Source organism: Drosophila navojoa, chromosome 2 (assembly GCF_054131105.1).
Source record: "Drosophila navojoa isolate 15081-1374.11 chromosome 2, UAZ_NAV_1.0, whole genome shotgun sequence".
Taxonomy (NCBI): domain Eukaryota; kingdom Metazoa; phylum Arthropoda; class Insecta; order Diptera; family Drosophilidae; genus Drosophila; species Drosophila navojoa.
The window spans coordinates 11,354,202-11,376,127 of NC_142890.1; the positions used below are offsets into that span (position 1 = coordinate 11,354,202).

Below are 21,926 nucleotides of genomic sequence, written 5' to 3' on the forward strand. Positions count from 1 at the left end.
ATTATGTACTATGTATATGTATATCAGAGAAATTTGACATTGAATACGGTATTCTTCAATTAAAAACTTGGCTAAATCAAATGTATGTACAATATATACATATTTATTAAACAAGTCACCCTCATAGCTTTAGCTGCATATAGGTTAAGGACGCAGGCAAAATTTATATAAGAAAATTTAGTCATAATGTGCAACCAGATATGACTAACGTACAGGAAAAGCAGTTCATATATTTAATATCATATATAATATTATCAGCTTTGATTACAAGTTATCAAAACCGTTGTAAACTGAATCATTGAAAATATATACATAAAATAAGCCACACCTGTTTATATCAACCTGCACAAATTCTCGTTCTCTCACTCTCTTTATCTTTGTTCTCTCTAACTCTCTCTCTCTCTCTCTCTCTCTCACTCTCTCTCTCTTGTGCTCCCTTCTCTGATTTCACCTGTTTTGTTTGCCCAGCAATGGCACAACAATCGTTAGCTTTAAATACCTATACTGTTAGCTTTATCTTATCTGTTAGTAAAGACTGATGCCGTCCGTCCGTCCGTCGGCCCGCCCTATCGAGAGACAACCAAGCCATCGAGCAAATATTGGTTAGGCATGCAAGCCAAACTCCCTGCTCGCTGCTCGCTGCTCGCTGATAAGATAGTTGCACGTTCAACGCGGCGTATGAGTAATAATGAACTGAATCAGCAGCGACTGGTAGCTGCTGGCCCGTTACACTTACCCCAGTTGTAGCCAGTGGAATCCAAATCGTACAGCTCGCCCAGATAGTCAAAGGGCATGACTAGTGCACCGGATTTGGGCTGCGGTTTGAGGCCAGCCACGGTGAGGATGTCGTCGGTGCCGCGTTTGGAGGCAACGACGGCGGGTGGCGGGCTGACGGCTGTTTTGGCTTTAGCTGCGGGCGCCGGACTGGGCGTGGCTGCAGGCTTAGCGACTGCCTGTTTGGCGGCGGGTGCGGGTGCTGCTGCTGCTGCTGCTGCTGCTGCGACTGGCGCTGGTGCTGGCGGCGGCGGTGGCTCGATAATTTCCACAAATTCCACGGCCTGCGCCTTTTTGGAGGCTTTGTTCGCGTTTGCTGGCGCATTTATAATTTGATCTTCCACATCCGCTGAGATATTCTCATTGGCCAGCACATAGGCCATGAAGCCGCAGGCCAGCGCACAGACCACAAACAGTTTGAGGCGCATTTTCACAATTGCTGCGCCAAACACCTTTTGCTTATATTTTCGATTCGCTCGATTCGTAATTCGATTTTCGTTTTTCGTACTGAAAAATAGCATACATGGGCGAAAAGGATAATTGATTTATCAATTGTAGTTTTTCACTTTCAAAATAGATTTGTCACTTGATGACATCATCAGCAGACAGTCAGTCTTAGCGCACTTTACAACACTGCCAAACTAAAGTACAGCCAATTAATGGAACTATTATACAAAAAATATATTTGAATTTTCAGATTTTTTCACTGGCAAATTCTTATTTCGAAACCATTTTTTCACTTGATGATATCATCAGTAGTTTCTTATCAGCCACATACATATATTTATATATATTTTATTCCCATATCACTTAGCAGCACTACCAACCTTATAGACAGCTAAATAAGTACGTTCGTTAGGGCGCCACGCTCAGTTAAGACTGAAGTCGGGGCGTTGCCAAAACCTGTCGACTGCCTACACCTGTCACCGTTTTTTGTCTTTTTTTCCGATTGTGAAATCTTGAAGCACCGTTATCTCCTATGCTCCATAGCTATTGCGTGGGTTATCTTATCAGGTAAAACCGCCACGCACTGATAAGGCATTCCTCCGCCATTCGGCGCTCCACATTATGTTGGCCAGGTCGAATCGCCTGGGCTATTGTGCAAGTGTTTTTCGTTTCAAAATGCCTTTGTTTATTCAATGTTCTCTCATTAACGTGATTCAGTCTCTCTCTCCCTCTCTCTCGCTCTCTCGATCTCGCTGAGCGCGATTCTTATCTTTTGCTTCAGCTTTCGTTGACTTTAACGGCATTACGATTTGTGATTCATTGCCACTATGGTTAATCACCGTTATTCCTTACTCCATTGGCCATCCTCTGGCCCGCTAATATAATTATAGACAATGAGCCATGCAGCAACAACAACCTCGCATTTCCTGTCCATTTATGAATGAAATGAGCGTCACAGCAATCAACGCATTTAAGTTCGCCAAACAATGAAAATCGCATCAATTGGCCACCGCTTTACAATTATTTGTATCTAGCAGTTTTTGATAAATCGTGGGCATTTATTTAATTTTTTTTAAATTAATTTCAATCGATTTTGAGATAAATGCGCTCAGTTAATTAAAGTTTTATTATAAGCCAAAAGTTTCATTGGCGAAAGCGCAAAATCGTATTAAGCAACAATTAAATTGCATTTAACTTTTAATGAACATTTATATAGACCAGATATACATATTCATACATATTATATACACCCTAGCTTGGCATATGAATATCTGCTTTAACTTATATTCGTCAATTGATAAAATAATAGTCATTTCCGGATTCAATATCAAGTACAACGCTTGATTAGTCAATCTGAATAGATTGCATTTGGGGTAGGAGATTGTAGTTGAAATATTGAACTTGCGATACATTTCCGACTAGATTAGACTAAGAGATGCAATAGGAAACAATATGAGTAAAAGTTTAACATAGGATGTTATTGTTCTAAGTTTTATGAAACTTGATCCATATCATAGTACATTATACTCATAAGGAGGCCATAGCATAGCACAATTGTACAGTGGGAAAATCAACTGAGTCCCACCCAATAAACAAATAATAATAATAAATAATAAATAATAACAAAAAGATTAGTCAGAATATCTCAATCACATCAAAAACACAATTACGTTGCTATCCCTTCTAAAATGATCTCAAAACAATTAATCTCATTTAACAAAATCTGTGCGATCAAACTGCAAGCTCCAATTGGCCTCACAATATTTAATTTATTGCACAGCCCAAAAGTATGCAACGAAAAGTTCACAATCGTCTACGAATTGTGTATATACTCAAGTCAGCTGGAACATTCCCACAGCAAAGGCAGAAAGAGAGAGCACTACTTCCAGGCTGGACGCCAACTAAACAATGAGAAACTGAAATAGAAGAGAGAGCAAATTGACCTGTTTGTCTCTATATAAAAGAGCTCTGCTGATCATTTTGCTTATCAGCAAAGCAGAAGCCCAAGGGGGTCTTAAGCGAACGGAATGACTTTTAGTTCTGAGTCGAACGCGAGCGGCGGCAGTTGACAACGGGCATAAAAACAGCTGTGAAAAAGGCTTAATAAAATATACTACATATATCAGACAATAAAATGCTGCGAAACTTTGCGAGTGCGAGAAGTAAATTGGCCAGCAATTGGCCACGCCTACAGCGCAACTATCACAGCAAAGTGGGCGTGTGGGGCTATCGGCCGGTGGCCAAGCGCATCTTCAAAGGTATTATAAATAAACATAATAAAACGACGATTTATAAATTTGTACCTGAAAGTGAATTGTGCTACGAACTTAGAAGCGTAATCAGCTCCCAGCGAAAAGATTGCAGCTGCTTCCTTGATAATCTGGCTGTATAAAATTTCCAGTGTGTTGAGATAACAATCGTTTTTTTTTTTAGCAAGCCCCATTTGATAAGCCCAACGAAGCTAGAAACTACATATGTGAAATTGTGTTGTAAAATACTTTTCTGGCAGGCGCTGTCCACAGCCTCTGACCAATTCTGTTAATGTCGTGTTTGTCTGTTTATCAATGCGTGTTTGAGTGCAGCCGCAAACCCTTCACCTACAAAAACAACAACAACAGCAATAAGAGCGACAAAGACAGCAGCCGCATACAAAAGCAACAACGCGAATTGCTGTGGACAAACCAAACACAAACAGAGGCCGCGCAACTCAAACATGTTCGATGCGCATGCAATTATCGGCTCGAAGCTCGAACACTTTGCATACGCACATCGAACATGTGTGCAGCAACCTGTTGCAGCCTGCGATTCAGTTTGTTTAAGTTTGCTTGAACAAAAATCTACAAAGTTTAAAGTAACATGTATTTATTTAAAACTCAGCTCAGAAGTTGACTAGACTCATTAAATTCAGCTTTAAAAAAAAATAATGAAGAAATTAATAGAATAAAATAAAATTTTTTTTATAAAGTAATTTTCTATTTAAACTTTTATACCTTTAACCCATGGAAAATTGAAAAATCGGGGTATTATGGGCTTGCTAAAGTGTATGTAACCGACTAGAGGAGGCGTGGCTAACCTCATAGATTATATACTCTAGATCCAGACTAGATTTAGCACTGTCTAACCGTTCGTCTATCCGTCCGTCTGTCCATCCGCATTTTCTTTCAACTGTCCGTCAATCTGCTCGTCCGCCTGTTCGTCAGTCGCGTCGGTCTCAGAAGCTATAAGATATAGTTTTAACTTAGTTTGATTTTATATCAAGTCAATCTCACATAAAAGCAAATCGTGTCGAGGTCAGGAAAGCAGTTTTTCCTAAGCTACGATTTTTTAATGGAAAACTAACATGACAGCAACGGGGTTTGCCAATAAGGTCAATCATTAGGCTCTGCCATCGGGCTAGCCCATGATTAAAACGATTTTCAGTTGCAGAAACGATGCCCAGCAAAGCAAACCACACGTACGCACATGAATACACATGCGTGTGTACCTGTGTATGCATACGTGTGGGCGCCTATACGTGTGTGTGTGTGTGGGCACAGCAAAATAACAAAGTTGTGCAAACAAGAGCCCAAAAATTGCGAATTGGACTTCTGAGTCTCTAGCCAGGACTTGGAGAGAACCACACAATTGGCAGTGCTCAGTGAATGGGGGAGGGCAGGTGTAAAGGTGTGAAGGGGCTAGGTGAGGACTCTTATCAACACGAGGCAAGTCAGTTTCTATTAACATGCAAAGAGAGATGGTGAGAAAGAGAGAGAGGTAGAATGAAAATGAGAATGAGAAAGGCACGCAATATGACAGAAAATAAACTGGACGTTTACACTCAGAAGCTTATGGATTGATAAGCTATACTTTAAGCGGGTTAAAATAAGCTTCCGTATTAGATAATGTATATGCAGAATATATGAAGCTTTGTTCATCGAACCAATAGTGCTGCACTGTAAATAGGCAACTCTGTTATAGCAATGCCAAACCCCTCGCCATTTCCCATCTATTTGAGTGTGAGCCGAACCCACCCGGATATTTCTCTATCTGTACGTGTTCACGGTGGCCAGCTTGATCAAATAGCGGCGAACAATGGCATGACTTTGACTGAAGCCAACTGGAATTTTGTTTGGCAGTTCCTTTGAGCACTTGTCCTGCACAACCTGCCGGACCACGACGACATGACTCAATTGCTTGTGGACCTGATGCTAGTTTATTGTATGACATCAGCTGCCAGCTGCGAACTGCGAGCTGCGAGCTGCACAATGCAGGCAGCGAGCTTCTTTTTAATTCAGTTGACAGCGTCCAATCAAACGGCCAACATCGGCTTGGATTTCTCACCCAACAACCTAGTGGCCATTGCTCAATGGATGGGATCAAGGACTTGCTTGCACTTTTTTATTGTACACCCTCTCCCTCCCTCTCTCTCTCTCTCTCTCTCTCTCTCTCTCTCTCTGTCTATCTGTCTCATATATAACTGTCAGGTTTGCCATTATGTCTGCGCTCTGCTCGTTGGTTCAATAATATTTGCACGCTCAAGATGAAATATCCTCGCCACAAATATCATTCATCATTCATTGTGTGCTTGACTTGCGCAACAGCAGCGGCAGGACCTGCATGTCCTGCCACAATAAATTGATTTATTACCAACAAAAAAAAAAAAAATAAATAAGGCGAAAAGAAATGTAATTTTGTCAACGCATTGCATAAATTGTTAAAGCATATTACGTTTTAATGCATTTTCAAGTAAGTGCTCGGAAAACTGTCCAATGATCCTGTCTGCCTGCGTCAAGCACTTCGTAATCGACTTAGAGTGCACACACACATGCATATATACACGCATACTCACATATCCTTTAAGCGGGATAACACTTTGGCACATAAACACCTAAGCAGCAACGAGCTATCAACGGCTTAGCCCCCGAAAAAAATGCCATAAAATAAAGGGAAACCCCATAAAAAACACACACACCAAATACCATATCTCACTTAAATATAGCTGCAAAGCAAACATTTATTTGCTCAACAACGAAGCTCAAATGCTCTTTAGACTCAATTTAATTTAATTTATTTTTGGCAAACAAATTTTAGCTATACATATCAAAGTCATTTTCGAAGTATACATATAGATATCATTTTTTCAATAAAGTCCTAAGACTTGCAAGAGCTAATATGCCCGCCTTGTCTTTGGTCGCGCATTGAACCTAAGCCCAAATGTTTATGCAATAAAAATAAAAAGCCAATAAATTCGCATAGGCCGCACACGTTTGCAATACATTTCGCTCTCCCTCTCCCTCTCTCTCTTTCTTTGTCTCTGTGCATTTACTTTTTAATAATTTATAACTGAGAATGAAAATATATGTATATATTGTCTACCCATCTGTTTCAGTGCCTGAGGAGGTGAAGGAGTCGCGCAATGCACAGGGCAACGTCTACCGCTGGGTGGAAGCATTTCGCCAGCATGGGCACAAATTGGCAGCCGTAAATCCCATCAGCATCAAAGTGTCCAGCGGCCAAAGGTAAATAATGCGGGAAATCGAGCCGTGCCGACCCAAGTCGAGCCGGTATCCATTTTTAAGTATCATATAATTTTGTATACTCGCTTCCCGGCTCCTTTTGTATTGTCAATGTGCTGTGTGGCCTTTTGCAGCGAGCTGCAGGAATTAAATCCCGCATTTTATGGACTGCAGACACAGCAAACGGTGCGCACCGCTGGCCTCCTCAGTGGGCCGGCGAATGCCCAGAACGTTGCCCAGTTGGAGCAGCTGCTGCGCGACATTTACTGCAGCAGCTCGGCCAGCGCCGAGTTCGTCTACGTTGAGGTAAGCACTCGTATAATTCATATATAAAACTGCTGAGACAGCTATGCACAAAAAAACAAAAAAAATAAACGAAACGAAACGAGACGAGAGAAAAGTAATATAAACCTGCCCGACAGGACACCGAGGAGCGCGAATGGCTGGCCAAGAACTTTGAGTCTCTGTCCGAGCGCCAGCTGCAGTCGACGGAGCGCTGCGAAATCGCCGAGCTGCTAATTAAGTCCCAGGCATGGGATAATTTCATGGCCCTCAAGTTTCCCACGGTCAAGCGCTACAGCGGCGAGGGCGCCGAGTCCATGTTGGCCTTCTTTTGGCAACTCCTGCGCGACACCGTTCAAGGTCAGCCGCACGAGCATACTCCCAATTGGGTGACAAAATTAAATACATGTGCCTCACCTCATCAGATCCTAATAGAAAATGTCAACAGTAATTGAAGATAATGCATAACAAGTCGGGTAGTTGAGGCAATTGAAAATGTTTATTAAATGAGACTTACCTGCGGGGATCCAGCTAGAAGATACCTCACCAGCAAAATTGGTTGATGATTTGTTTTTGAATGACAAATTAAATAGTATTGAAGCATAAGAACTTATCCTAACTTAGCATAAAACATAAAACACTGGTGTCACTGAAGAACAAGTTGCTGAGGTTGTTGAAATTAATGCTGAATCAGGTAGATGTCTAAGAAGACTGGATGTGATATGAAATTAGTAGGAAGTGTAGTGTAGAGACAATGACAAATAAAAGGTTGAATAACATTTCTGATTTATGTATTAATAAATTAGTAAATAATAGATAAATTTAATTAATGTATGGAAGTACCTACAGTAGAACGACGCTGCCTCGTTATACCCGGAAGACTCTATAACCATATCAGTTTACTCACATAAGTTTTTCTGGGGACCTGAATTTTTTTCGCAATAGCTGTATGGGCGCTATAAGCGGAGTCGTTATATCCTGATTCTACTCAATTTCACCATACTTCAAAACGAACTGCTTGAAATCTTTGGCAATTATCACTTATGAATGAAAGGACCTATATACAAACAATTAAATAAGAAATACTGGTCGAAGGACAAAAAGAACAGACTACATCAACTGCTGACAAATTTCTGACTATCTATCCTTCCATTTCCCTATCCTTCCTTTGCCTAACATATCATATCCAACATAAGAACATATATCAAAGTCCTAAGAACTTCTAGAAGTAGAAAGCAATATCCATGCAAAAGTTTGTAGTCAAGTTCAGTTTCCAGTTTATTATAGGATCTGTTGCGTAATTATAACAATAACAACATACACACATACATAGAAATACATACATGCATACATCTATATTTATAAATTTATGTACGTGCTTATGATATAATCCACATCTATATTCATATGTGCTCTACTCATGAGGAGCACAATGTGAAATACTCACATACGCGTATTTCGCAGCACGCTTGTTTTAACCCTAATCCGATTTTCTTCCAAAAACTTTGCTCCATTGCCATTCGCCCACCTACGCTGACAACAACAACAACAACAACAGCGAACATTGAGCATGTGGTGCTGGCCATGCCCCACCGCGGACGCACCTCCCTGCAGGCGGTGCTGCTGAACATGCGGCCGGCAAAAGTTTTTCGCAAACTCAGCGGCGCTTCGGAGTTTGCCGACGACATTGAGGCCATGTCGGACGTCATAAGTCACTTCCGTAAGTGAAACTTTTATTAGAAATGGATTGCTGGGCGCCGAGGGGGCGATGGCGAAGGGAGGGGTTGACGCGATGTATGCGTAATTTAATCAAACCCACATCTTACGCAGATGTTTCGGAGCAGCTGCAAGTGCTTGGCAGAAGCATCAACTTTAGCATGGTGCGAAATCCTTCGCATCTGGAGGTGAGTCCTACTGTTACACCGATTCGAGACGGCCTTAACTCCATTTGCCTCTCTTCCACAGGCCGCCAATCCCGTGGCCATGGGCAAGACGCGCTCCAAGCAGCAGAGCCGCAGGGAAGGCGCATTTAACACAGACTCGGAGAGCGCCGAGCCCTTTGGCCAGCGTGTTCTGAATGTGATCCTCCATGGAGACGCAGCCTTTGCCGGTCAGGGCATCAACCAGGAATGCCTCAACATGGCCTATGTGCCGCACTTTGAGGTGGGCGGCAGTCTGCATCTGATTGTCAACAATCAGGTGGGCTTTACCACGCCCGGTGAGCGCGGACGCTCCACCGAATACACCTCTGATCTGGCCAAGACCATTCAGGCGCCCGTCTTCCATGTCAATGGCGATGATCCAGAGGCTCTGATACGCATTACCAACCTCGCCTTCCGCTATCAGCGCGAGTTCCGCAAGGACGTCTTCATTGATCTGAACTGCTATCGTCGCTGGGGCCACAACGAGGTGGACGATCCGACATTCACCAATCCACTGGTCTATAAAATTGTCCACCAGCGTGAGTCCGTGCCAGACATGTATGCAGCAGAGCTGGCCAAGCAGGGCGTGCTCAGCGCCGACCAAGCTCAGCAAATGCGGGAGCAGTACATGTCCTACCTGAACGAGGAGCTGTCCTTGGCGCCCAGCTATCAGCCGCCCCCCAGCTACTTTGAGCAGCAGTGGGCGGGTCTGCAGCTGGCGCCCGCCAATGAGCTCACCTATTGGGATACGGGCCTGGATTACGGTCTACTGCACTGGATTGGCCAGCAGAGCGTTTCCTTCCCCGATGACTTTGTGAGTAGTAAAGGGAGCGTTTTAACATTTCAAAAAGACATTCAGATTTTATCGGAAATACCCCATTTCAGAATATACATCCACATCTGCTCAAAACGTTTGTCCAAGGCAGACTCAAGAAACTGGAGGCTGGCGCGAAAATAGACTGGGCCACAGCCGAGGCCCTGGCCATTGGCAGCCTGATGTACCAGGGTCACAATGTGCGCCTTAGTGGCGAGGATGTGGGGCGTGGCACCTTCTCGCATCGCCATGCCATGCTGGTGGATCAGCAGACCAATGAGATGTATGTGCCGCTCAACCACATGGAGGGCGGCAACGGAGGCAAACTGGAGCTGGCGCACAGCATATTGTCCGAGGAGGCGGTGCTGGGTTTCGAGTATGGCATGGCCATAGATAATCCGCAGAATCTGATTATTTGGGAGGCGCAGTTTGGTGACTTTGCCAATGGCGCCCAAATCATTATCGATGCTTTCATAGTCTCCGGCGAGAGTGAGTTCTGGATGGCCATAAGTTGGCTAATACTTGGTTAATCTCTTCTTCATAAACAGCCAAGTGGATGGAATCAAATGCTTTGGTCATGCTGCTGCCCCACGGCTACGATGGCGCTGCCTCCGAGCACAGCTCCTGCCGCATCGAACGTTTTCTGCAGCTCTGCGACTCCAAGGAAACAGCTCCAGATGGCGACAGCGTCAACATTCATGTAGTTAATCCCACGACACCGGCTCAGTACTATCACGTTCTGCGTCGCCAGCTGGCGAGAAATTTCCGTAAGCCGTTGGTCGTGGTGGCGCCCAAGACGTTGCTCCGTCTGCCAGCTGCGACCTCCACACACGAGGACTTCCAGCCGGGCACACTCTTCCAAAATGTCATAGGTGAGTGTGGAGGCGTTAGTCCGGAAATCCTTGAAAATGGGTGAGAAGGGAATAAGGCAAGTGCAGGATGGGTTAACCTCATAGAGTATATATGTATATCCTCGATTAGGATGAGCAGCAAACTCCATATTTATATGTCTAAATGTTTTTCTATACTTTATTACAAGGAGAGTATGATATATTAGGGTGCTGCCTGTAAATAAATACTGCTGAACTCTAAATGCCTCATCTTTCAAAGTAACTTTCTCTGAGTCACAGAGCACATTTACTGCCCTGGCTCGCATTAACCTATGTTCCTTCACAATTTTCTAGGTGACAGCACTGTGCAGCCGGAACAGGTGCGCAAGGTCATCATCTGCAGTGGCAGGCACTACTACAATCTGGTCGAGGAACGCGCCAAGCGTCAGATTCAGGACACGGCCATTGTGCGCCTAGAGTCCCTCTGCCCATTCCCAGTGCAGGAGCTGCAGGCCCAGCTGGCACAATATGGCAATGTGCAGAGTAAGTGCGAACATAAACTTTCAGGGAATAAGTTTGTGACTTGAAGGCCCCTCTCTCTATACCTGTCTCTCTCTCTCTCTCTCTCTCGCGTTCTTTGACCCAGGTTTCGTCTGGAGCCAGGAAGAGCATCGTAACATGGGCGCCTGGACATTTGTGCGGCCACGCTTTGAAAATTTAATTGGCAAGCAGGTAGGCACCCGCACACACATATACATTTACATACATATATACATATTTAAACACACACATATGTACATGCCCACAGCTCCAGTATTGCGGCCGCTGCGAGGCGCCCACGCCCGCCACAGGCATTGGCAAAGTGCATAAACGGGAAGTTGATGAAATTGTTGCAGCTCCATTTGAACTTTAGTGCGATGCCGCCGCTGCCGGACACGGCCTTCCCGCCCCCTCTTCTGTTGCCCCCGCGCCCATCGCCCGTCCATATATCACAAAGTACTTTAGCTCAATAAAACTGCCGAAATAAAGAACCGAAAAATAAACAGCAAACACAAATTGTTTTGCTCTACTTTGTAATTGATAGACTTGAAGATATCCTTGACTTGGTCATTCTATATGCGTATCTCGTATCTAGTATCTAGTATCTAGTATATAGTATCTAGTATCTAGTACCTAGTATCTAGTATCTAGTATCTAGTATCTAGTATCTAGTACCTAGTATCTAGTATCTAGTATCTAGTACCTAGTATCTAGTACCTAGTATCTAGTACCTAGTATCTAGCATCTAGTATCTAGTATCTAGTATCTAGTACCTAGTATCTAGTATATAGTATCTAGTATCCAGTACTAGTAACTCAGCATTTAGCTCTGATCTAGAATACTTATTCTTTATACTTGATAAATACATTTGCACAACATTATACCCTGATTTCGCACTATTAATAGTTTCAGGATTTACAAACTACAGAGTATTTCGATAAAAAGCACTGTCGCATGCCATAAAAGACGGTGGCAGAAAGTTCAATGTGGCATTACATAATAATTTATCGTTGGTGCAAAAAAACACGTTGAAACTTTAAGCGAAAGTTTTTAATTACTTGATGTTGGTTTTTGTTGTTTCGCATGGCGTTTGTGTACATCGTTCTGTTGTTGCTTTGGACTCATTACAAGGTCCAAGGCTTTAAGCAGATGACAGGAAAACCAAACCAAATAGAAAAGAGAAAAAATGAATCAGTTAACCTATCGTAAATATTTATTATGTTTATGAAACATTTTACAGACTTTCAATTGAAATTGTTTAAGCAGCGACGTGACTTAACTTAAGTAGTTCTAGATATAAATATGGTAGGATTATATAGAAAATAAATTAAGATAAGTGCTTAATAGAATAATTACTACAAACTGAAATGAGTAGAAGAGTGCAAATGGTGTTTATGGAGTATGGAGTGTCTGGAGTATGTGGTGGGTTACTACATATAAGGCGTTACCAAGGACTCTAAAGATCGGTAAAAAGGATTGAAAAGCAGAACAAACAAAAACAAGGTATTGAAACAAAGTCTCTCATCACGCTTAAATTCTAGATGTTGCAGTTGGCAAGAGCTTAAATGACTTGTCTGCCATAGACCTTCTCTAGAATATTGTAAAAGTCGGTGGACGTCTTATATGCAAAGTACAGAAGTCACATCCAGAACACAAATGCCAAGCAAACGGCAACTATAACCAAGGCAGTTTCTCGACAATTGGCATTATCCCAGCCGCACTCCAGATCGAACTTCAGAGCCTAGAAAAGAGAGAAATAAAGTACAATCATATCAATATATTAGGTATGAAATCGCATATCAGTCACGTAGCGCACCTCAAGTAGCTGCTGTCCGCCTTTATTATCACATCGCGTCTCGCGCAGATCGTCGTCGTGGTCGTCGCAATTGTGTCTACCGTACACCTGGCAAGGTGAATTCATAAAGGTGCGGAACACCGTATCGGTCCAGGTCTGCGAAGAGCAAATATATTGACGACGCTTGCGCTGCCAGAACTCCACCCAACTAAATGAATCATATATATCATAATTGTATATTCCAATAAAGTTGAGTTTTTCTCACTTACCCCAAATCGCAATCGCAGTTGAGATCCGTATGCGACATCTTGAGATCGGTAAGGAAAACGCTGTTTGGCAGATAAGGCACGGCGCCCGTATTCGGATTGGGTATTTTCTTCAAGTTGCGATTGTGATAGCGTATGTCCAGTGATATATTTCGAACGCGACCCATGTGCTTAAAGAAGTTCGGGGGCAGAGCTTGCAGCGAGGTATTAAAGAGCTGCATATAGAGGTAAGGCGAACGCATGCCCTGTTCAGCAAAGAAAACAATATGATGAAATATTTATTAATATGGTAAACCTGTCAAGTATTTGTATATAAATAGATTCTAGACCAACTGAAATATAATTTGCAATTGCCGCAAACTCACCCGCAATATGTGCTCATTGAGATTTGTGAATTGGGGTCCACTGAATGTAATGTTGGTCAGCTTGGAGGGCAGATGTCCCTCCATTTCGCGCTGCAGATCTGTGGGCATGCCCAGCTGCAGGGTTTGCATCTCCTGCGTTGGTCCTGAGCCCTTCTTAACGATGCGTGTAAAGGGCTGCGGGGCCTCAATCCAGAGCTCACGGATATTGTGATGATGGCGCAGCAGATGGGGTATATTGAAGTGTTCGAGGTGCGAGTAGGCGGTTAGCTTGAGCGAGCGCAGATGGGGCAGCGAGTCGAGGCAACCATACTCGAAGTAGTGCAAACGGAAATTGGATATATCCAGCATTTCCAGGTCCTCGTTCACGCCGTCGAAGCTGTTGTTGTTCAGCGAGGTAATGGGATTGCCAGACAGCATCAGACGACTGCAGCAAACAGATGCTCAATTCAGTACTGGGTTGCAGGAGAAACTCTTGCCACACTCACCGCAAATGAGGCAGGGATTGCGTCATCAGGGGCACGTTGGTCAAGTCATTGTTGGACAGATCCAGCATGCGTAGATTGGTCATATTACTAGCCAGCTCTTGCGGAATGGAGGGCAGCTCATTGTAGCCCAGTCGGAATTCGCGCAGATATTTCAGGCGTATTTCGGGCACTGTGCTTAGCGATACATTCTCCAGGCCGAGCTTAATCAACGATGTTTCCAGACCCATGAATGATTTGTCCATAACCTTAAGATCACGATTGTGTGAGAGATCCAGAACAGCTAGCTTGGGCATCGTGGCAAATACCGCGTCGTCTATGCGCAGCAAATAGTTGTAGGAGATGTCCAAGTAACGTAGAGACTAAGAGATAAAGATATCGGATGTAGAGATGGGAGAGCTTGGCGAATATTTGATCCTCACTCACCCTAAACTTATTGGACAAATCCATGCTGTGTATGGTAGAGATAAAATTATTGGACAAATGCAGCTCGCATAGAGTCAAAGCAGCCAAGCTGGACAACGAGGAGGATGGTATCTTCAGTAGCATATTGTGCGAGACATCCAATCTGGAAATAGAGTATAGAGTATTAGAAAAGTTACTTAGCGACTTTCTCAGTCATTTACTTTTCCATGCCGCCGTTGTAGAACAAATTGTCTGGCAAGCCACGCAGCTTGTTGTGGGAAAAGTCCACAATGCGCAGGCTATGAACGGGCTTGAATATATCCTGGGGTATGTCAGTCAAGTAGTTGTGATCAAAGTAGACGAGCTGCAGCTGTTTGGTATTCTTAAAGGCATCAAAATCCAATTCGTGTATCCAATTGTAGCTCAGATCCAGCCATTGCAGATGCGGCATGTTACCAAAGACGTCGCGGGTGGTGTTCTAAAAGGAAAAATTCTTAAGGATTTATTATAAATATTAAAAGAGAGAGAAATACCCACCATGAGCGAGTTGTAGCCCAAATGCAGATGGGTCAGCGAGATCTCGGCGGGTCGGAAGTAGCCAGGAAATATGATGGAGATGTTGTTGTGCGACAAATCCAATATCTTGATATTCGAGTGATACATGCCACCTATACAAGAAAGCATTTTAGTATACCAATCATACCACGAATCTCACTGATCTCCCTTACCATGCTCATTGCGGCCACTCCAGGAGGAGTTGTACATCAGCTGCTTGATTTGATTGTGGCTGACGTTCACATTCAGATTCGACAAGGTGCCCACTTGGTCGAAGTAGTCAAAGTTAAAGTTGGGCAGCTGGTTGAACGCCATGTCCAGTATCTCCAGCTTGGGCAGATTTTGGAAGGACTCATCGGCCAAATTGCTCAGCTTGTTGCCGCGCAGACTCAGATACTCCAGCTCGTCCAGGTTCATAAACGCGCGTCGCTCCACCTTGTCAATCTTATTGTCATCCAGATGCAGCTTACGCAGCGCCTCCAGGTCGAAGAACGTGTGCTGCGAGATGGATGTGAGATGATTGAAACGCAGCGAGATCTCCTCCAGCTTGGAGTGTATGTCGCCCTGGAAGGTGCCCTTGAGCACCTGCTCAATGCGATTGTCGTGCAGCTCCAGCAAACGCAAGTTCTTCAGAAAATGGAAGCTCGTGTCGCTCATGGTGCTAATGTGATTGTTGCTAAAGTCCAGCTCCTGCAGGGAGGTCAAATGGCGCAGAGGCTCGGCGGGCAGGGCACTGCCGGAGTAGCCATGAGCCATCTTTAGCGAAATGAGAGAGTGTCCAATCTGCCAGGAGAAAACACCATTCAGTAAATCGTTGCAGTCACTTCACTAATTGCTCCCACCTCATGGAAAGCATCGTTCTCAATGCTGGAGATTCCATTCTCACTGAAGTCCAATCGCTTCAGACCACGGACGTGCTTGAAGGCATGCGACTGAATGCCCGAGAGGCTGGCCCGTGTTATCTGCAAGTCCTCGAGCTCGACGCCAAAGTCCTTGAAGTCCTCCGGACCCACAGAGGTAGTGCCCATGCGCGAAATGGACAGCGAGCGCATGTTCCGCATTCTGGTCATACTTTTTGAAAATAAATACAAGAACGATTTGCTCGGGTAAAGGGTGTGTGGGGAGCAGGAACTCGATTGTGCTGGGGGCCACTTACTTGCGTAGCGTTTGCAAATTGGTTGGATCATTGCGATCTCCACTCAGGTCCAGCTTGAGCAGCGTATAGTGCATGGCATTAAACGTTTCGGTGGGCTTCGGGATTTTGATCTTATTGTCGCGCATGCTAATGACCCTGTAATGAGCACAGAACGGGTGGATTGGTTTCGTCAATTATAGCCGCTTATTGTTACATCGTTTCTCGTCACGTTCTTCGAAAGCGGGTCACACACTTAGCCCACATTGGCGAAGCCCCACATTGTAGGGTACCGGACAATCGGATTAGGGGCTGGTTTTTCCTCCTTCTCCTTCTCCTTCTTCTTCTTCTTGTTTCTTCCAACCAACTCACCTCAAGACATCGAAATTGTTGAAGAGCTTGTGATGCAGCTTGGTTAAATTGTTGCCAGACAGATCTAAAATCTGTAAACTGTTCACCAGACTATCGAAAGCCATGGGTGAGATATTGGTCAGACCACAATAGCGCATGTAAATCTCACGTATCCGAGCTGGCTTGAAGGCATCGTCCTATCAAAAAAAGTAGAATATTTATATACCTTATCCACTGCCTGGCAGCACCCACCTTAAGCGTATGTATGGGATTGCCATCGAAGAAGGTTCTATTGACTGTATCGAAATACTTGAACGAGTTCGGCGGCAGCACTTCTATGTGATTATACTCCAGGTGCAGATTGTCCAGGTTCAGTTTGGTGCTAGCCTTTATGTCGTAGGTCTCATTTCCGCTCAGTGACCAAATCACATTGTGTGATATATCCAAGGTACGCAGGCTCTTCAGCGGGCCCAGAGCATCATAGGGTATCTCCGACAGTATATTGTCCGTAAGCAGTAAACGCGTCAGTCGAGGCATGCCATCCACAAAGACATTCGGATCAATCTCAAATAGATTATTGCCGCTCAAATCCAAGGTCTCCAGATTGAGAAGACCCGAAAAACTGTGCGACATGAGCATGGAAATGCAATTCTCGCCCAGAATCAAAGTTTGCAGCGATTCCTCCAACCCACGAAACGAATCGTGGTGAATGGTCGTTATATGATTTTGCGATAGATCCAGAACTCTCAGCTTTTGCAGGTGGCGCAACGACTTTGAGGGTATCTCAACTAGATCGTTTTGTGGCAATATGAGCTCCCACAGGGATCGCTCCAAGCCGGTAAAGGCATCATCTGGTATTTCAGTCAAATGATTGCCCGATATCTTAAGTCGATACATGCCCGTCGACTGTAGAAAGTAGGGCTCGATCTCGCGCAGGCCCGTGTTTTCCATGTGCAGCATGAAAACCTATTTCAGAGTTTAACTTAACTGCAGTATAACGATTGAGCTGCACCTACCTTGGACTGGTTAACCATGCGCGGCAGTGCAGGGAATGGCACATTCTTGCAATGCACAATGCCCAGATCTGTCGAGGATTTGGAGCATGTGCACATCACATTGTATGTGCACGGCGGGTAGCGAGTCTCCTCCATCTCGCGACTGAACAACGAGGCACGCGCTAAGGACATCCATATCATGATAATGAGCGTTATGGTTAGAAACGCATAGCCGAACTTAAAGAAGAACTCCAGACCCTGAGAAAGAGATGAAACGGATGGATAACCAGTTGAAGCCTTAGGGATTCACGGCGGCAAAGCCAGATTGTAAATATTTAAGGAAGTGTTAAGCCTGTTGGCTTTGAGAGGCTTCGCGTGGTTTTTGGCTCTTTTTCTTTAGTTTTTAGTTTTCTTTGTTTCGTGGTCAAGTGAATAATTCAACCCTTGAGCAACAAAGAAAGAGTTTTTACGGTTCGTACGTAAGGTATTAAATGTCCTCTATCCTTCTTATGCATTCCACATTTAGTATTCAGTACACTGCCAGAGGATTTTGCATTTTCTAAGTCTTTCATAAGTATTTCTCATAGAGTTATATTTCTATATAGCGGCATAATGAAAACGACTATAAGACTGATAATTGGACTCATCATTTCTGAAAGAATGTAGTTTTCTATTAAATTGGTCCAAAATTGAAAAGTATGCACTTATTATTCAACAGAAATTGAATCGTAGAAAAATCGAACACCTATTATTTACAAAGCTTTCAGGTTTTAGTATTTATTCTTAGGTTTTTAAAATAATTTTAATTCCACTAATGTAGACGCATCCTCATCTATATCATGCTTTAGATAGTTTCAGTCAGTTGTAAAAAATTCATAAAAGAATTGTCTTCATTTTAAGATAATAAGAATAGGTGTATGAAAATTAAATCTCTTCACCACGATACAAGAAACCTGTTTGTTTTTTAAAACAACTCTTAAATCTACATAAATTTCTCAAGAAGTATATCAAGTCCTTTGTAGTCATCAATTAATAGTTTTTATATTGCCACTAAATATGGTATTTGGAGATAAGTTATTTTTTTTGTATCAACATAAGTAATATTTCTTCAGCAATCTCGAGATAGTTTTCTCCTTTGCCTCCATATATGCACTGTCTTGTATAATACACACCATTTTGTTAATTGGATTATCCGTGCGCGATAATTGGCATTTAGAATATATTTAAATTAAATAAGAGAACAAGGCTTTCTGTTGCTTATTTTTGCATGTATTTATTTATAACTATGCGTGGCACAGGATGTGCGTCACTTTGTTGAAGCCTTGTGAACTTGCAGCCGAGTGTGTGCGCCAACAAATAATCCTTTTCTTTTTTTTTTTTTTCTTGTATTAAATATATTTGTATAATTGCCGTTTTAAAGCGCGACACGTCCGAACCGCAGCGCGTTCCACGCACGTCTGAGACTTGAAAATCAATCGGGTTAAGCATTTGTCGACGACAGACTGAAGCATTGCACTAATTGGATTGTAACATTTTTGGGGGCTGTTTGCCGTGGCGCCAGCTGCACATGAGCTGGCCATTGGGCACACGTTTGGGCCGAATTATAGCATTACTTAACGCTTGGTTGCAAATATGCTCATTTCCTCGCCGTGTTTGCACTTTGTTTAGAATATGCCAAGCAAAACGCACACTAATTGTGTTTACTATCAGCATTTGAAATAAATAGATTTCGAGCCTTGAGCGATCCAAGACAATTGCATGGATTAAAACTTGTAAGTATTCAGACGACATGATTTCGGTCTGCGGCTCTTGCAGTGCGATAAGCAGGTTGTAAGGTTAAGCGACAAATATTTATGATTACACAGTAAATGATAAAAAAAAATAGACAAAACAAAACATAAATATATCTATTTTAGCGTGCGAATTTTCCGGTAGAGCCAACAATGATAGGTACGCTCCTTGACCATCTCCTTATCTGCAATAAAAAGGATACGAAATTCATATGTAAATATCTCATATTTATAGAAGAAATGGAAAAGTTCGCGCTTCAACTAACCGTCGCACTGGAAGCATTTCGCCAGCTCAGGCGGACAAATGTTTTCTAAATTGAAATAAAAGGTGGTCGTGTTCTCCCTATATTTGTTCTGTGACTTCATTGTTATTTGGCGTGTGTGTGGATCCTTGCCATCCAAGTGTTCGCGCACATAATGCGCAGATAGTTGAATGTCGGCCACATCGCTTAAATTATCATCAATGCTCTCCACCAGACGCGGCTGCTTGTTCAACAGCTGTGTGCAGACATCCGCGTAAACTGCATAAATAAATATAGTATATAGGAATATTGATATTAAGTTGGATTGGTTAGCAAGTGCACTAACCATTGGGTAAATTCAAGTTGGCATGTATCATCAGCAGATGCTCCAACGTGCAGTGTATTTGAAACAGCTTAGATATTTGCAGCATGCTCTCCTTCTCATTAAAGTTACTATTCTTAAAGCCAGATAAATCGTCATTCTGATAATTGGCGCCGGTTTGCTTACTGCCAGCGGTGTTGTGCAGCAGCGTCTTGCGTATGCCAACACCACCACCACCCGGCGCATCACCTTTCATGGCGTTATGCAGCGATTTTCGCAACTTGGACAGATCATTCGTTGAGGAGCCATCGTTTATGTCGGAATTCGCCGATTCACTGCTGCCTTTTAACAAACTAATACTGCACATTTTGCTCTCCGTAAATATAAACTCGTAATCCTTGTGGACCTTCTCTAAGCCAATTTCCAGCAACAATTCCAACGGCTCTGTACCGCTCAGGCAGGGCATGGCCAAGCGACTGTTGGCCAAATTCGCAATGATTTCAGCCAAACGATTTTTATTTGTTGGCGTGTTCTGAAAATATGAATAGAATTAGTTTGATGGGAAGAACTCTGTAATCACTTTAGGTACCACAATATTGCAGCGCACAGCGCATTGAAAGAGGATGTTGAAGGCTAGTTTCAAATCCTTGTAGCAAGAGCAAGCTGTTGAAAGGCAAAATGATTAACATAAATAATAACTCAAAATGCTTGAGACACTTACATTTGAGCAACTCCCACAGTTTGTCGGTGAGATCCATGAGTCTGCGCTGCTTGGCGCGCTGCACCACTTCCTCAATGTCATACTCCGCAAGGCCATCCGTAAAGACGTCCGTAAAGCCGGAGACCTCTGTCATTGTTTTGTTAATGGATTCACGCAGTTCGTCCATATCAATGCCGCTGCCACAACGATAGACCGGTTCCCGCTGCAAACCCGCCCGCTCATCGCTGTGATAGCTAACGATGTCCTCGCGTATGTACGCTAAGATGCGCAACTGGTTCATAAAGTCCTCCGTCAGAAGACCGCAATCGGCCACGCGAAATGCCTGATTCAATAACACATTGCAGCCGCTCAGATTGATGAGCAACGGCATCGGCGCTGGCGTCGACCAACTGCATAGTATTGTCATGTGCGGATTAATCTGATAGCTGTTCTCAATGTATGTCTCCAGTTGTGCGCCTGCGCTCAGGCCGTGCTGTCGCACTAGAGACTGGGATGACACCATATAGGCGGGCATTACGCCCAAATAGTTGACTATGCCGCGAGAGAAATGCGTTGGATGGAATTCGTATTGAAGCAGCAGCGTGTGACCAAAGTCGCTGCCATCGCAGAGAAACCAAACGGAGCCCTGACCATCGGCCTGTTGAAATGATTCTGTACAGATGATCGCACGCGCTTTATCGGCCGGCACGCCTCGATGATATTCTTCATCTGGTTTCCAAGGGTTCCGGTTGACTATATTCAAATCCAACGAGAGATCGGCAATAGCATCCACAATACAATCGTCTTTCAGGGGACTGCCAGTTAGATCTAAATCTGCATTGGGTGACCGACGCTCCGGTTTGAGTAACAGCTTGGTGGGCGTGGTTGTTGTAATGCCGCCACTGCGATCCTCTTTGTACAGAAAAACAATTTTATTTGCTGATTCGCGCGCACCAACCAATCTAGTTAAATAACTGGGCGGCACATTATATGTGATAGTATGATTATCACCATATTTACGCATCAGCTCAGCGTAAATATTTGCCAGATTAACATGCATTATTTATAAATTTTAAAAAATTCACTTTATACTTGATATATGCCGCCTTAACTGATATAAAATGGCATCTAATCTTAACATTTTGCAGAGCTGTTAATAACAGTGAGTCTGAAAAATTGAATGGAAAACTGCCGTTACTCAGTTACGACATTGTGTTTCATAACGTGAAGTTGAAAAATATACATAAAATCCAAATGATTATATTCATGTTCAAAATAAAAGCATAATTTTAAAAAGTGTTACTCTTGAGTCTAGCAGTTATTTTGGCTGAAATTGGCGGACAACAAACTTATTTAGTCCATTTCGTGGGGCAAGTTTGATTTAGGGTTGCTTTGAAAGTGATTATCGATGTTGCCATGAAC

At 43.4% G+C, this 21,926-nt stretch overlaps 4 protein-coding genes across 9 annotated transcripts in view; 1 reads left to right on the forward strand and 3 right to left on the reverse strand.

Moving 5' to 3' along the window:
• Nucleotides 1–1,749, reverse strand: part of mesh (sushi domain containing 2 mesh) — an 85,334-nt gene extending 83,585 nt beyond the window's left edge. For all 6 annotated transcript variants that reach the window (XM_089256270.1, XM_089256269.1, XM_018113109.3 and 3 more), the window contains exons 1-2: nucleotides 1,602–1,749; nucleotides 737–1,281 (exon numbers count right to left, since the gene is read on the reverse strand). In XM_089256270.1, coding sequence (XP_089112396.1) covers nucleotides 737–1,202 — 466 coding nt within the window. In that variant the 5' untranslated portion in view covers nucleotides 1,203–1,281; nucleotides 1,602–1,749. The remainder of the gene's footprint in view (nucleotides 1–736; nucleotides 1,282–1,601) is intronic.
• Nucleotides 1,750–3,134: 1,385 nt separating this feature from the next.
• Nucleotides 3,135–11,607, forward strand: LOC108660392 (putative 2-oxoadipate dehydrogenase complex component E1 homolog). The gene is made up of 12 exons (XM_018113770.3): nucleotides 3,135–3,479; nucleotides 6,590–6,719; nucleotides 6,851–7,022; nucleotides 7,139–7,358; nucleotides 8,557–8,718; nucleotides 8,829–8,902; nucleotides 8,964–9,734; nucleotides 9,806–10,223; nucleotides 10,283–10,606; nucleotides 10,919–11,107; nucleotides 11,211–11,296; nucleotides 11,373–11,607. Exons 1-12 carry the CDS (start codon nucleotides 3,356–3,358, stop codon nucleotides 11,475–11,477), a joined length of 2,775 nt encoding a protein of 924 aa, XP_017969259.1. The 5' UTR covers nucleotides 3,135–3,355; the 3' UTR covers nucleotides 11,478–11,607.
• Nucleotides 11,608–12,299: 692 nt separating this feature from the next.
• chp (leucine rich repeat containing G protein-coupled receptor chaoptin) lies at nucleotides 12,300–18,911 on the reverse strand. Its single transcript, XM_018113393.3, has 15 exons — nucleotides 18,623–18,911; nucleotides 17,472–17,708; nucleotides 16,708–17,421; nucleotides 16,477–16,652; nucleotides 16,129–16,263; nucleotides 15,815–16,043; nucleotides 15,146–15,755; nucleotides 14,955–15,085; nucleotides 14,639–14,895; nucleotides 14,439–14,580; nucleotides 14,016–14,374; nucleotides 13,531–13,954; nucleotides 13,169–13,410; nucleotides 12,921–13,107; nucleotides 12,300–12,845 (listed from the first exon to the last, which is right to left on the reverse strand). Exons 1-15 carry the CDS (start codon nucleotides 18,623–18,625, stop codon nucleotides 12,744–12,746), a joined length of 3,948 nt encoding a protein of 1,315 aa, XP_017968882.1. The 5' UTR covers nucleotides 18,626–18,911; the 3' UTR covers nucleotides 12,300–12,743.
• Nucleotides 18,912–19,286: 375 nt separating this feature from the next.
• On the reverse strand, nucleotides 19,287–21,714 carry Zwilch (zwilch kinetochore protein). Its single transcript, XM_018113395.3, has 5 exons — nucleotides 20,526–21,714; nucleotides 20,394–20,467; nucleotides 19,829–20,336; nucleotides 19,507–19,761; nucleotides 19,287–19,425 (listed from the first exon to the last, which is right to left on the reverse strand). The coding sequence occupies exons 1-5, from the start codon at nucleotides 21,562–21,564 to the stop codon at nucleotides 19,358–19,360; spliced, it is 1,944 nt and encodes a 647-aa protein (XP_017968884.1). The 5' UTR covers nucleotides 21,565–21,714; the 3' UTR covers nucleotides 19,287–19,357.
• Nucleotides 21,715–21,926: the final 212 nt, after the last annotated feature.

Bases quoted from the DNA above. Each gene is read 5' to 3' on its own strand.
- LOC108660392 (XM_018113770.3), top strand. From the start codon at position 3,356: ATGCTGCGAAACTTTGCGAGTGCGAGAAGTAAATTGGCCAGCAATTGG. The intron at 8,719-8,828 runs GTAAGTGAAACT...CATCTTACGCAG, and splicing joins GGACGTCATAAGTCACTTCC to ATGTTTCGGAGCAGCTGCAA. The intron at 8,903-8,963 runs GTGAGTCCTACT...TCTCTTCCACAG, and splicing joins GAAATCCTTCGCATCTGGAG to GCCGCCAATCCCGTGGCCAT.
- chp (XM_018113393.3), bottom strand. The intron at 16,044-16,128 runs GTAAGTGGCCCC...ATTTTCAAAAAG, and splicing joins AATTTGCAAACGCTACGCAA to TATGACCAGAATGCGGAACA. The intron at 15,086-15,145 runs GTAAGGGAGATC...TTTCTTGTATAG, and splicing joins GAGTGGCCGCAATGAGCATG to GTGGCATGTATCACTCGAAT.
- Zwilch (XM_018113395.3), bottom strand. From the start codon at position 21,564: ATGCATGTTAATCTGGCAAATATTTACGCTGAGCTGATGCGTAAATAT. The intron at 19,762-19,828 runs GTTAGTGCACTT...TTATTTATGCAG, and splicing joins CAACTTGAATTTACCCAATG to TTTACGCGGATGTCTGCACA. The intron at 19,426-19,506 runs GTTAGTTGAAGC...TTTTTATTGCAG, and splicing joins GAAATGCTTCCAGTGCGACG to ATAAGGAGATGGTCAAGGAG.